The sequence below is a fragment of the Lissotriton helveticus genome, chromosome 1_1 (genome assembly GCF_964261635.1).
Source record: "Lissotriton helveticus chromosome 1_1, aLisHel1.1, whole genome shotgun sequence".
NCBI lineage: Eukaryota > Metazoa > Chordata > Amphibia > Caudata > Salamandridae > Lissotriton > Lissotriton helveticus.
The window spans coordinates 1,042,117,416-1,042,133,268 of record NC_136057.1 but is presented as its reverse complement, the minus strand read 5'-3'; the positions used below and the strand labels follow the sequence as shown (position 1 = coordinate 1,042,133,268).

The following is a 15,853-nucleotide window of genomic DNA, read 5'->3' as shown; positions in this document are numbered from 1 at the left end:
TGTGCTCAAGCTAGCCGCCCTTTTGTAGAATATACAAGAGGAACCTTAAGATGGCCACTTCTACTTGGCTTTGAGACAAGCCTCCCCATTGACTTAAAAAAAAAATAAAGACTACAAAATTTGGAAAATAGCTGATTTACTATATGTACTTAATAGAATACTGCTATTTTATTAAAGTACTGAGGCTCGAAAACCTGATGGTGAATAATTCAAAGTATGCAACCAATGAACAATTCGATGATGCAGAATAGAGTAGATGGCTACAGAGTTTCTGCATTGACACACAAATGTACAAGAAACTCGTAGCTGAAAGTGAAAAAGCAGGCTATTTGACAACTAACTTAAAGGAAATATCATACATGATCGACTTGAAGGCCTGTGTCCAGTAAGGCACTTCAAGCAGAGACTTTGTAAGTGCATTAAAAACAAACACTCACTCGGAGGCTTCAGGCGCGGGTGGGAGCATCAGAGCCACAAGATGAACCCTCATTTTAATGAGAAAAAAAAGAGCTCCTGCGATGTGATGGCAGACAGTTGCAATACTCAGGCCCCATCCTTGCCAGCCGCAGGGGGTCTCAATGACTGACGGTACTAGCGGCTTTTGGTACTGCTAACTGCTGCCGCCATAGTGAGGAGTCACATGCAGCATTGCTGAGCAGGGCAGCTCTGGGCATTCAGCATAAAGAAGACCCACAACAACAAACCAGCTGCGCATGTGCAATGATTCAGTTCTGTGGTGTATCCCCTTCCACGGTCTGCAGTGGCATGATACTGTGCATAGACGAACCACGACTTTCAGCTACCTGGTATCTCTTGTGCATGCACATATTGTTGTATTTAAAGTACAATGCCTTACAAATCTGCATATCCTCTCAGCATTCCTTGCATGCACATATTGTTGTATTTAAAGTAGAACCTTTCTTTAAAAACCTGCATTCCCCTCATCATTGCTGTGCACGCAGGAGCCCTTACATTGGCCTGGCACTGGTGGAAGCCTGCTTTCAGAGGTTACCTGTTAACACCTGAGCTGCCACCGGTGCACTGCCTGTGGGTGTGAACCCCAACCTCTCCTCACGTTGGACCTGGGATCCGTGGGGCACATGCACTAGCTCACACCGGTCAGTGACTGACGCCAGACAGGGCTACCAGGGGCTTGTGCGCAAATCACATGCTTTTACCTGTAAGTGCGTGCAGTGTTTACCAGGAACCCTTTCCAAGGCAGACATATGTAGCACATCACTTCTGACCCTCGGCCTCCCCTTCATCAAAGCTGCGTAATCCAACAGCACTTAAAATGCTTACTTGAAATAATGACGCAAGCAGTAAGCGCTTCGTTCAATTAGCCAGTGTCAGCCTATGGGACCATATGCCCAACACTTGCCACACTGCTGTAAATATGGCTGGGTCCAAACTGGGGTGGTGTGGTGAGTAAAAGAATGATGGATTTAACCCAGATCTTGGTGACTGCGGTGAGTGTTTGCATTGTCCAGCATTCCGTCCTTCAACTGTTTCTTTTGCATATGTCGCCCCAAGTGGAAAGGGTATTCCCAGACGTGGGTGCCGTGCTCCATGCACTACTGGATTCAAGCTAGCCTGGCTGATGAAGGGTGATGCCCTGACACCAGTCCCAGGATGCTTGTTCGTCTTTCAATTGTTACTTTTGCATAAATTCAGTTCCAACACTTGCGGTACCAGGATGCTTGTTTGTTGTCCAGGGAGAACCTGGCTGGCAGTTTGGATTGGACTGTTCCCACAAGGAACAGGGTCAAGACTGATTTGCATACGGCTGGGTCCAAACTGGGGTTGTGTGGTGAGCTAAAGAATATGGATTTAACCCAGATCCTTGTGACTGGGGGTGAATGTTTGCATTGTCCAGCATTCCGTCCAACAAATGTTTCTCTTGCGTAAATTCAGCTCCAACACTTGCGGTCACTGACTTCTGTTACACAGGCATCGTCAAGGCGCAAATAGATGTGCGATTAATGCACTTTAGTGCAGTGTTGCGGACCACGCCTAATGCGTGCTACTTGGCAGAGCTGGAGTATTCATGTCAATTGCAGCGCACACTCGCGGTCTGGTTCCTGGTCCACCTAGCCTTGGTTGCAGCACACAGAGACCCTACACTGTAGCACATAGAGGAAATTAATTAGAGGAGGAACATTGCAGGGAGCAGATTTCTCTGGCTTCCTGCACCAGCCATTTGCTTGGGTCTATCTGGGCCTCTCTCTCCATTTGCAGAGCCCAGTCTTTCCCCCAACTAATCCTCAGGGGGTGTAAGGAGACCAGCCTGCCTGATCCTGAGCGGTACCCCACTGGTCCTGGGGCAGAGTCATGGGGGCCTGATGGAAGAAAGCTGCCCACCCCCCCCCCCCCCCCCCCCCCACACACACACACACACACACACACACACACAGATTGTCCATGGCGGCCGCCTCCAGTGTCCAGCAGAAAAGTACAACCAAAGGTTCTCTCCCCTGTGCAGGATATTTTGAGTGGGGGCGGGCGTGTCCAGCAGTGCCTTTGCCTCTGCCCTATCCTGATGTGCCACATCATTTCTCCACCCCTGCTCCAACCTCCCTGCAGAGTCTTCTGGTATAGCTCAAGATGGTGTCACCCAGGGTTCACATACCACAATGGCGTGGGTGGGAGGGGGTACTTGGCTCTACCCTTCACTGAAATCCCTGCCACGGCCTTACTCCAACAAACCTTCATAGGAGCCCCCCCTTTCTGGATGGGCTCCAGAGGTCTGGACTTCCTCCTTTGAGTAGCCTGGGGCTGGCCACCCTCCTGGCACAGGATGACAGCTGGCTGAATAATGTAGAACAGTTCATCCTACCCCTTCCTTCTAAGGAGCTGACCAAACCAAGGGTAATTGCTCCTGTTGTTTGGTGGACCTTTGTTCCTGCTGGTGGAGGGAAAAGTAATTAACCCAGCCCAGCAAGCTGACAGAAGGCCTGGACTCTGTCATTTTTCTCTGACTCAGCTAAGGATCATTCATGGATGACCCATACGCTGCATAGATGTGCTTTTGTGCTTAACAGAATTTTTCTTTTTACACCAGTTACAGTGTACATTGGTGCGAGTCTGGAGTTTCTACCGCAGAGAATTTGAGCTGTGCCTTAAGGCAACCTTTTCCATAGGAGTATAATAGGCTGTAAAGCACACTCATGTCCCCTTACATGTGTATACCCACAGTATAAGGCATATTCTAGGTCCCTATCCAAATCTGCATAGTCCCTTCTGCACCAGTCTATTTCTGTGCAGTTTCTCAGCTGCGATCGACAGGAGTCTCCTACGATCAGCCCTCTTACATGTGCACACATGTAACCACATAAGTGCCCCTTACCTTTGCTGCGCTACAGCGGCCTTATTTTTAAAGTTAGACACTGGCGGTACTCCCTCTCCTAACTTTACGCTCCACGTCAATTCCACGCACACTGCCAACCTTTGTTCGCCATGCATCCATCAACTCCAAAAAAGTGCTTCATCTTTTTTTAGGACATGAATAGACTGCATCGTGCTTGGAAGAATGTGTGTGTACTGACCCATAGGACCGTGCTTTGCATGTGGCGCAACCGTTCTTTCAGGTCATGCAGGGAGGTTTCTTTAATTATGGCGTATGTGTATTTATGTTGTGGCAGGAAAGAGATGAGTATGTGTTGCTTCCTTCAACTGATATGTATACCTTTAGGGCACTGTTGTTCTTTTGGCATGTATTCATGGGTGTTTTGTGTAGGAAATTAGCATCTGTTACCTTTGACAGTGTAGCTCATTTTACCACAAGTTTACTGTGGATGAGTCACAGGGTATGAGGCTGGCCCACAATAAAATGTCAAAACCCAAAACATCTGGGCAGATAAGATGATCAGAACCACGGTCTCGCATTCCTTCATCTAGTTGAATATTCGAGCTACCGTAAGCACAGACAGCCCATTGGAGTATAACATTTAAAAAGGTCAGCCCTTACCCTAAAGCTTATGAGAACTACAGGCCCATCACAATCCCCTTTGCCTTGGCAAAGCCATCGGAAGAAGTGGTTGCAATGCATTTAACTTTGTCAAATACAACCTGCTGCTTTCCCCCCTCCCAGCCAGGGTTCAGAACAGGGCAAAGCACTGAATTATCCAGGTCCTTTGTGTTACTCTCCAAATGCTGGACAAAAGAGACACTAGCATTCTAATTTTACTCACCCTTACAGTAGCATATGCAATACTGTTGATCTTGAAATCCTTCTAAAAACATTCGAAAGCAGGAAGGGCCTAAAAGAGACCATATTTTGATGGTTTCAATTTTCTAAACCAGTTTCTCAACTGGTTAAGCTATGATCCCATAGTTCCAGAAATGAAAAGAGCTTGCGAGGAGTGCATCCAGGATCAATCTTGCCCCTCATCTTATTTAATCTGTATGTCAAACCCTCAAGTCAAATTCTAGAAATCTTGGGCATACAACTTATTAGATCTGTGGATGATATGCAGCTTTACTTAACTCTCCTCTGTGAACCATATTCTTATTCTCTAGAGGCATGAAAAATATTTCTCTTAGACACCGAAGAACTCTTTTAAACTGAACCCATAGAAAACCAAATTTATATTACTTGCACTCAACTTGAATGAAAGGAGTGACCTGGTCTTAATGATAGCACTGAATGTAAACCTTTATCCACCCGCCCCATCAACAGCCATGGAATCGCTGAGATGCATCATTGACATCTCACTGGAAACCCACGTTAACAAGCTTGCCCAGATGGCTAATTTTCATCTACATCAATTACAAATACTAAAAATCTACTCTAATGAGCCGCTCAAGACAGCCGCTCACAAAGCTCCTACTCTCCAGAGTAGATGCAGACAGTGCTCTCCTATCTGGCCTTCTTGCAAAGCCCTGTAGCCCCTTAAAGCAGTCCTACACTTGGCAGTTCAGGTGACCTTGAAGAAAAGAAAATGTAACCACATTGACTCTATCCTGACATAACTTAATTGGCGGAAAAATCAATTTAAAAATGTGCCTTCTGCTCAGAGCTTTTCACATTGACCTAACCAGCTTAATGAAACAATATCTCTCTTCAGCGTCTCACAAAGCAAGGCCTCACTTAAAACATCGAAAATTCAAAACCTCCTTAGATCATAGACCGTAGTTTTCAGACTCCGTCCCTGCCATCTAGACTTCCCTTGCAATCCAGTTAATATTGGTGGCAAGCATCCTCTCATTCAGAAGGAAACTCAAATGCCAACCTTTATGCATCTTTCCTTTTTCAAGAACCCTCTCCTCCCCCAACTAAATCAAAAGACCATGGTCAAAATCTAAGTCTCTCCCCCACTTGTAAATTACTGGGAAACTTTTTTTGAGTCCTGTATGTAAATATAAGACGCTCATAATGTTTATCCTCTTAAAACTCCCTAACCTAACTTTGCACTCCACTTCCATTCCACGCACACTGCCAACCCTTTTTCTCCATGCATCCATCAACTCCAAAAAGTGCTTCATCTTTTTTTAGGACATGAATAGAATGCCTCGTGCTTGGAAGAATGTGTGTGTGTGTGTGTACGAACCCATAGGACCGTGCTTTGCATGTAGAGCAACCATTCTTCTTTCAGTTGGTCATGCAGGGAGGTTTCTTTAATTATGGCGTATGTGTATTTATGTTGGGGCAGGAAAGAGATGAGTATGTGTTGCTTCCTTCAACTAAAATGTGTACCTTTAGGGCACTGTTGTTCTTTTGGCATGTATTCATGGGTGTTTTGTATAGGAAATTAGCATCTGTTACTTTTGAGGGTGTAAGTTGACCATCACATCTTTTTACTGAATGATCTGCAAACGTGTGGTGCATTTTCTAACCCTGGCCTGGGACAGACCATATTTTGCCCTTGTCTATGGGTCATGTGCTGACAATGACTGAGGGGGTGTTACGTGGTTTTGCCCCAGCATACTATGCATGTGCTTACACACTTAATAATCCCAACATTATGCTTCTGTAAATAGTATGTGTGACCAACCTGACTAGGTCTTTCAGCATATATGCCTTCAGGATCGTGCTCTGACCTGGCATGAGGATTATGCTTTTGTGTTCATGCTTGTTCAACTCAGCCTGGGGTACACATGCTGTGCTCCTCTGTGCAAAGCACGCATTAGCCATTCCAAGGATCCAATTTGCTGACTGATTGTTTATGGTTGTTGTGTTACAGGTTCCTTTTACCTATATGGAGTTTGAGTCTAATGGGAAGCTTTGGCCTGGTATCCACCAGATGTACAATTTGGTAGACCGATACCAGTTGACAAACTCCTATGGGCTTTTCAGAAGAATGACTGGAGTAGGGGGCCGTCCTGAGGTCATAGTTGAAGGAAGCTATGACAATGAATCCTGGAAGGTAATATTGTTCTTGGTCTGTGCAGGTGTTTTATATATTTATTTATATATATATATAAATATTTATACACACTTTCGCTAATTGCTGGATTGCCTTTTCCTGTGTAGGAGATTGAGTTTATGTACAAACCGGGAAACATCAGTGCTCCACCACCATTCGTGGCTCCTCACCAGCCTCGACTTGACTGGCAGATGTGGTTTGCTGCTCTGGGACACCAGTCCCAAAGTCCCTGGTTTACCAGCTTCGTCTATCGACTGCTACAGGGGAAGAAAGATGGTAAGTATGGGAGGCACATTGATGAGGCGGTTATAGGCATACAGAGTACGGGGATAGCACATGGCATGGTATTTTAATTGTGAACCCTGTGATGGAATGACAGCAGGGTAAAACAAATGGGTTACCCTTGTGGTGATAATAGAAAAACGTGTTCGAGGCATATGAGCTCAGATCACACACTGCATAATTCGCCATCTGGTGTTGGACCTGGATGTTTGCCCTTTGTTTTTGTCTTGGTAGAAGTCTTTGGAAGTCACGAGATAGGTGACTCCTCCTGTAGACAATAGTGCGCATGGGCATCAACTCCATCTTCAGATTGGTTTTTTCCACCATCTGGCTCAGATGTGTTTGTGGCGGTTCAGTTTGGTGTCGTTACCGATCTACCTTTCGACGTGCAATCCTTCACACATTCTTCGGCATGGTTTTCGATCGCGTTTCCCATTCTACACACGTCTCTACAAACTTGAATTTCTTCGATTCCGGTCGTCGACTTAGGCCTTCGTGCCTATCTGCGCCGTCAGGCCTTTGGCTCATGGAAAGGACTCCCTTCAAAAAGTGTCCTCAATGTGGATCCAAGTTTCCACACGCTGATCTTCACGAGTTGTGTAACCTCTGCCTTTCGCCAGAGCACAATGCCAAAGACTGTCCAGCTTGTGCCTCTTTCCACACCAAGAAATCAATACGAGATCGTCTGGCTCGATCATTGACATTGATACCGGACGATATCTTCCAAAAGGCATTTTAGCCCCTCTGGAGCTGACAACTCTGTTGAAGACATCACTCCAGGACAGCGGGTCGTAAGTACTGACGTAGACCACCGCCCCCTCTCCCACATCCATTCATAAAAAGGCTTTGGTAACACCTTCATCCTCTGGCCTTTGCTGGGCCCCTCCTTTGGGCCCGGCGAAGTAGTCTACACACAAGCCTTCAAGCGACTCTGGATCGAGCCAGCCTACCGTTGGTGCGGAAACCCTCTCCCCGGCACCGAAAGAGAAACCACTATCTTCGTCCGCACTGAAGCCTGGTTCCAAATCGGTGCATTCGGCACCCAAATCCACTTGCCCTGAACCTTCGGATCCGAAAAAATCATCGGAACCAAACAAACAACCAGTTCCAAAGACCCTAACTAAACCTTCGGAACCCACAAACTCCTGATTCCAAACCTAAGGAGCATAACTCCACTCCAAAACGTATGCCACACAGTCAGACCCAAAAAAATCGGCGCCGAAGCAAGACCCTCCACAGGAGGAGCTTTTTCGACCTGATCCAACCCAAAAAACTCTTCAAATAGTTCCAGAGACAGGTCACCTTATAGTTAGTCCTTCCAACAAAAGGAAAATGGACAAACCTGTACCAGCTCCATTCCCTTTAAAGAAAAGAGACATTGCTACTTCTCATTTAAGAGTTCCTTCTCCACCTCCTCCCCCACACCTCATCTCTCCTATCCCATCTCCAGTACCCTCACAATCTCCTCCACCTCCGGATGATGAGGACGACTTTGGGGACGGAAGGGATGATGAACCTTTAGGGGAACCTATTCGTTCTAATATCCCAAATGACCCATGGGACAATTATAGTACACCAGATGTTCCTGATACACCACAAGATGATATCTACCCATCTAGACATCCCCTCCAGAGGACACTATAGGATTCACTCCGCTCATACACAGAGCTGCAGAATACCACGGTGTGAATTTGCACACAGACCCTATAGAAGATTTCCTCATGGACACTTTTGCACCATCTCAAAGGTCCACTTCCATTCTACCAATGTTAAAAGGGGTAATCAAACACGCTAATGAAATTCAAGATCCTGTAAGGCTCGAGTCATTACCCCAAGAGTGGAAAAGAAATACAAGTCTGCCCCAGCTGACCCTGTCTATATTAAAGGGCAGCTTCCCTTAGATTCCTTGATAGTCTCCAATGCCAGGAAAAGGGCTAACTCTCAGACTTCAGGTGATGCTCCACCTCCTGATAAGAAATCATAACTGTTGGACACATCTGGTAAAGGAACAGCGGCCCAGGCAGCCAACATATGGAGAATTGCCAACACACAGGCTTTGCTGGCAAGGTATGATAGGGCACACTATGACGAACTAGAGACCCTACTACAACACCTTCCAGATCAATCTAAAACAAGGGCCAATGATCTCATCCAGGAAGGGAAACTTATAACTAATACGTCTATTCGATGTGCTCTGGATGCTGCAGACACAGCCTCCGAGCTATCAATACCAGTTTTTCGCAGACCTGCATGGCTATGCATTTCTGGGTTTAAACCCGAAATTCAAACTCCTATATTGAACCAACTATTTGACCACGAACATTTATTTGGGCCTAGTGTAGATTCATCTTTAGAAAAGATGAAAAAAGATACTGATACTGCCAAATCAATGGGAGCTTTGCAATCGGAAACTCCCAGAAGTTTTTTGTCGCTCCTCTTATAAGGGCGCCTCTAGAGGTTTTACCACTGACCATTCCCCCACCTCCTATAAAAGTTCCACCCAGACCCCCTCTACCAGAGGTTATTACAGAGGAGGCTACAAGGGCAATAACAAGGGTAGAGGCAAAACTATCATTTTGCAGCGTGAATCTTTCTGGATTCACTATGCTGTGCATTATTACGAGGTCTAGTGGTTCGTAGTATTTTGGGGGGGGGGTCCATAGCCCAGGTGGGCGTCAACGTCCCACCATTTGGTGTCCTTCCTGTGACGTCTGTACGCTTCATGCGGAAGCTCCCACCTTTGGGCGCCATCTTCAGATTCTTTTTTCTGCCGTTGGGTCTGGATCGTCACCGAGAGGTTCCAGAGTTTTTGGAGAAAAGAAGAAGAAAAAGAAAGAAACCCACTGAGAAAATTGGAGAATACATCTCGCAATCAAGACCATGGAACCGGTACGACTAAGAAGGAGGAGAAGATCGAAAACTTCGACGTCCAACAGGGAATGCGCATACAGGGGACACCCTGAACGCGGGAATGGACAAAACACCATTTAAATTCTGCCGTAATTGCCACCACAAATACGCGCTGAAGGACCAGCATCCGGTTTGCAACCTCTGCCTGCCGGTCGACCACGAAAGCAAGGATTGCAACGCCTGCTCGGCTTTTACCCCGAAGACACTCAGGATAAGAGGAAGACAGAGGAGAGCCAACTACAACATGCAAGGCCAAGGTCAACCTCCGTCGCTCCGGGACTTGGGCCTCTCCAGTGGGGAAGAGGACAACATCGCAGAGGGACCTGATGATAACACGGTCGTAGAGACTGATAAGAAAACCACCAAGGAGGTAAGAGACGTCGACCCCCTAAGACCCCAACAGCCTCTTGAAAAACAGTCCAAGTCCTCGAAAGAAGCACTGGCGCCGAAACATTCGACGGGCGCAGCTGGACCCAGGGACAAACAGACCAGCGGATCCTTCGAAAAGGACTCCCAGTTGGCAAAAATCAGACAAGCCTAGGTCGTCTAAGCACGTCCCCGAAAATGTGCGCTCGACACCGAAGGAAAAGGACCCGAAGGCAACTTCGATGTCGACGGCGACATTGAAGAGATCATCCGAAAGCCTCAACGCCATACAGGCGGCCGAGATGTAGAGACAAAAGAGAAGGCTCGAGGCCGAAATGGGCAGTATCCTGCAAAGGAAAAAAAGAGTTCGACGAACGGATGAAAGGTTCACCATCCCGTCGAAGTCGACAATCGTCTAGGTCGAGGACGAAGAGGAGTTCGACGCCGAAGAGCTGCTAAACTCCAGAGCCCTAGGAACACCAAGAGGAAGAGGGCCACCCAAACAGCGTCCAATGTCAGCAGAGCATTTAACACTTCTAAAAATAGAGGTGCTTTCCCTCCCACAAAAACATACAATAGAACCAGTTCCCCAGCATCATCAAAACACAGGGGTTTACTCCCTATATTTTCTCATCCCAAAAAAGGACAGAACCCAGAGGCCCATTTTGGACCTCAGACCATTAAACCTCTACATACAGTCAGACCATTTTCACTTCCACAAGTCCTTCCTCTACTCAAGCAAGGCGATTTCCTTGCCACCTTAGATCTCAAGGACGCCTACTTCCACCTTCCCATTCATCCTGCTCACAGGAAATGTCTTCGGTTTGTAGTGGACGGTCCTTATTATCAGTTCAGGGTTCTTCCATTTGGAGTTACCACAGCACCCAGAGTCTTAACAAAATGTTCTGGCAGTGATAGTAGCCCACTTAAGACAACAAATTCACGTCTTCCCATACTTGGACGACTGGCTCATAAAAGCCAAGTCACATACCCAGTTGTAAATCACGAACGCAGCACAATTCAGCTACTCCACGACTTAGGGTTTACGATAAACTTCAGTCTCACCTCCAACCGTCCCACATCCAACAGTCCCACCTCCAACAATATCTGGGTGCCACAGTAAACTCCTCCAAAGGCCTTGCATATCCCAATCCAGCCAGAATAGCAAGCATGCAAGCCCTTATAACAAAAGTCCAGCCGCAAGTCTCGCTTCCAGCTATAGTGCTTATGCAACTAATAGGGATGATGGCCTCTTGCATATTCATAGTACGGCATGCAAGACTCCAGCTGCGCCCCTTGCAGGAATGCTTAGCACGTCAGTGAAACCAAGTTCCAGGTCCGCTAACAGATCTGGTGTTAGTGGACGGCCACACACCCCGCTCTCTGCAATGGTGGAACACCCAAAACCTTTCCAAAGGGCGACCGTTCCTAGAGCCGGTTCCACAGATCGTGTTAACAGACTCATCGCTCACCGGCTGGGGAGCTCATCTACTACATCACATCACACCACACAAGGCATATGGACACCTCCGCAAAAGCTACTCCACACCAATCATTTGGAGTTACTGGCAATCTTTCTGGCATTAAAATCATTCCAGAAATACATATGAGGCAAAGCTTTCTTAGTCCGGACGGACCATATAACAGCAATGTATTACTTACAAAAACAAGGGGGGACGCACTCTGCAGCTCTCTCAACTAGCACAGAGCATATGCAGGTGTGCTATTCCTCAAAACCTATTCCTTTTAGCCCAACATCTTCCAGAAATACAGAATCAGATAGCAGATCTGTTAAGTCGTCAAAGCCAACAGATTCACAAGTGGGAACTTAATCCACAAGTTCTTCAACCGTTTTTCCAAATGTGGGGGCATCCAGGCAATGCGATATGGATGAACTGGTCAGGCAGATTTGCGTACGCTTTTCCGCCTCTCCCACTCATTCCATTAGTGGTGCACAAGCTGCATCAACAGTCACTAACACTGATCCTAGTTGCTCCAACGTGGGCCAGGCAACCATGTTACACAACATTACTGGAACTATCAGTAGTCCCGCACCAAAAACTACATCTCTCCCCACAACTCTTAACGCAAAACCATGGAGAGATCAGACATCCAGATCCAGCACAGCCCAATCTAGCGATCTGGCTCCTGAAGTCCTAGAATTTGGTTCCCTCAATCTTCCACCTGATTGTATGACCGTTATCCGAGATGCTAGGCGCCCCACCACTAGAGCCTGCTTTGTAGCCAAGTGGAAAAGATTTGTGTTATACTGTACCAATAACGCAATCAATCCTCTAGATGTGTCCAATCAACACATCATATGTTACATATGTTGCATCTTCAAAGATGTAATCTAGCATACACATTAATTAGATTACATCTTGCTGCCTTAGCAGTTTACCTGCAAAATAGACAACATTTGTCATTGTTCATGGTACCTGCCATTAAAGCATTTATTGCAGACCTCAAAAGAATAATTCCTCCCAGGGTACCACCCTCTCCAGTGTGAAATCTAAACATCGTCCTCATTAGATTAATGGGTCCTCCATTCGAACCTCTACAGAAATGTGAGCAACAATTTCTCACATGAAAAGTTGCTTTCCTTGTGGCCATCACATCTGAGTCAGTGAGTTACAGGCAATAACTATTCAAGAAACAATGCCCCCCACTATGAGAGAAGCGCTCCTTGTAGTCACATTGAAACCAGGCAAACCTCCAAATAGTTGCCCGTCCTATTGCCCACTCTCTTTGTTGAACGTTGATACTAAAATATTTGCGAAAGTACTGGCAAATAGGCTCGCCCTATTCATGCCAACCTTGGTGGGAATGGAACAGTCTGGCTTTATCCCAGAATGCACACTTACATACAATCTCTGTACGGTATTTGGTGCTAAACACACTGCCCCAGATTTAAAAAAAGCAGCGGCGATATTTCATGATGCTGACCTTGGAGTGTATGGGGTTGAGAAGTGTTTATTTAAGCTTAATTGGCACGCTCTACAAACGCCAGAGTGAAAGTGGGTGACGTGTTCACGACCCCGGTGGCAATTTCCAGAGGTACCAGGCAGGGCTGTCTCCATTATTATATGCCTTAGTGGTGGAGCCATTGCCATGTGCTCTGCATGAGTACCATAGCCATAGGGGTATACGATTCCCGAACTAGAATCTTATTGTCTCTACCTACGCTGACTACACTCCTTTTATATTAGAGATCGGCCACCAATGTGTTGCCGGTGCTGCGTGAAATAGTATGATTTGGAGAATTATCGCGCCTTAAAATAAACCGGTCAAAATCGCTAATATTCCCCCTTACTCAAGTAACTACCCCAGAGGAACTGGATTTCCCGCTGCAGTGGACTGAGGACCCGGTGCGGTATTTGGGGATACAGATACACGCAGATCCAGAACTCGTGTTCCGAGAGAACTATGGCCGTGCAGTAGTGAGGTTAGAAGATGAGAGCGCGATGGATTAATCCCCCCCCTTTCACTATTAGGTAGAATATCGTTGATGAAAATGGTAGTTATCCCCCGCTTTCTCTTCCTATTTACTAACATACCTATGGTCCTACCATCTCAATTCCTCAACCATATTCGCTCATTGTTGATGGGTCAATAAACAACCCTGCTCCTCTTGGAAACTATTGGTCCTACCCTATTCGATGGGTGGATTGGGAGCACCGGATCTTGACCTGTATTGGGTGGCCCAAGCCTCACATGCCTACTTCTGGCTGCACCAGCAGCCATCCCCACCTCATCTGCACATAGAGCGCATAGCGCACGCCCCGGCACACTCAGCGACTGTCTTGCACCACCCGCCTAGCACAACTACCACTATTTTGGACTCCATAAACGCTACAGTTCATGCATGGCACAACCTTATAAACAGACAGGTGGCAACCATATTATACTCGCCGCATACGCCCATAGCCTGGTGTGACTGGTTGCTGCCGCTAACTTCACCAGAGATGGTAGTGGCTCTACAAACTTTGGGGTTAAACACAATAGGAGACTTTTTCAACGCTGGCCGGGGAATAGAGGGAACTTTCTAGAGACCGAACCGAGGCCCATGCTTTTAAATACTTTACATTACTTTAGAGCCCGTTGTGCGCTAAGGCGAATGCTGGGTGATGAAATGCTGGAACCCCCTGAGGTGCGTTCTTTTTACGGCAGTGATCCAAGCAACGTCCCCTAAACAAATAATAGCAAGAATATATTCCCAGACACAGGAACTATGTAGGGACTGCCATAACAAAGCCAGACTAGACTGGCAATTGGACTTGGAGTTGGAAATAGATGATGACATGTGGAGATACTGTTGTGAGGCTACTAAGCGTGTCTCACTAAATGGGCGAGACAGACTCATCCAATTAAAAATTTTAAACCGTATTTATTATACACCAAAACGCCTTCACACATATGGACTACGGGACACGCCAAGTTGCGATCATTGTGGTGTGCTGGAGGCAGACTTCCTACATCTAGCATGGCTCTGCCTGCAGATTGCTCAATACTGGACGCAAGTCTTCACTGAAATTCAGTCGATAACTCAAGTAGACCTTAGCCCAGGTCTGTTACTGGTGTTACTAGGGTACTCTAAGAAGATACAGAAACCCATTAGGCGCCTGGTAGACAAGGTGCTACTAGTTGCAAAACGAGTTTTGGCTAAACACTGGTCCAGAGGGCGCCCCTCACATTGAAACAATGGTCCAGAGATATGCTGCATTGTAATACGCAAACAGAAGCATATAGCGAGCTCCTTCCCCCTAGAAACCGGACAAAGAATTTTTGGGACCTATATGCTACTTACACTCCGGCTAACGCCATGGATCAAGTTCCAACACCTATGATAGTGGGTGATTGTAGGAGAGTAGGGTCTGCTTCCTATGGTCACCCCCACTTTTTGCTGTTATTTACTGTTTTTTTTACTTAAGTGTGGCTGTGGGCCTGCTAATAAGACCCACAGCCCAGCTGTGCTCTCTCTAAATTGATACCATGTACTTTAGGTACATACCTGATTGGGTATTGGGTCACATCTGTGAGCCCCTGTATAGTGTACCATAAGTACCCAGGGCATAGGTGTATCCAAGGCCTACCAGGGGCTGCAGCATGTATTATGCCACCCCTGGCTGGCCATCCAAACTGACACCCCAGGCTGATCACTCAGCTTTGGTAAGGTGGTGTAATCACCCCTTACTTAGATCTAGTATATCTATATCTCCCTTATATATAGACACATAGTAACCTGTAAGTCACTCCTATGGCAGGCCTTAACATTCCTGGAGGCAGAGTGCCTGGTTTTATGTGAGAGGGTGCTCTAGCATGAGCTGAGCCCTTCTGCAGCTTTTGGAACCATGTCCTTATAGCTGTTCTAGGATATAGGCATACCATATACTCTTAAGAGCATTATAATCCTCGCGGTTAATGCTAACTTTGGTTTGGCTTTATCAAAACATGTTGGGTAAGGTGTCATACGCTTTGGAATACTACCCCCCCCCCCCCTGCCAATTCTGGCAGCGGGGGTAGCATTTCACCCTTCTAGAGGGAGAAGACATGTTGGTTACTGCTTTACCCGGTTAAAGTTAAACAGAGCCTCAGCATCACAAAATGGATGCTGCTGCCACAGACACAAGTCTGACCTCCTGCTGCTGGACGAAACTCCGCAGGGTAAGCCTGAACAATAGGTTTCCTACCTTGGGAGGTGCTAGCACCTCCCCAGACAGGCTTTTAGTGTATTGGAGCAGGGAGGGCTGCAAAATGAGACACTGCCTGGGGGTACACAAGGTGCTCCATGAATAGCCCGGTTCAAACCAGTTGCTGGGGCACTCCAGCCCCAGCGCGAAACTGGACATAGAGAAAGGAATGTAACCACCCCCTTCTCAGGGTCCACCCATAGGAGGGACCTAGCAGGTAATCCAGCCCCTTAGTTTAGT

The 15,853-nt window shown here is 46.8% G+C and overlaps 1 protein-coding gene across 1 annotated transcript in view; it reads left to right on the top strand.

Annotated features, from left to right (window-relative positions):
- Positions 1-15,853, top strand: part of LMF2 (lipase maturation factor 2) — a 144,759-nt gene that overhangs the window by 85,276 nt on the left and 43,630 nt on the right. Inside the window, exons 10-11 of the mRNA XM_078677880.1 lie at positions 6,183-6,365; positions 6,473-6,641. Of these exons, the coding sequence (XP_078534006.1) occupies positions 6,183-6,365; positions 6,473-6,641 (352 nt within the window). The remainder of the gene's footprint in view (positions 1-6,182; positions 6,366-6,472; positions 6,642-15,853) is intronic.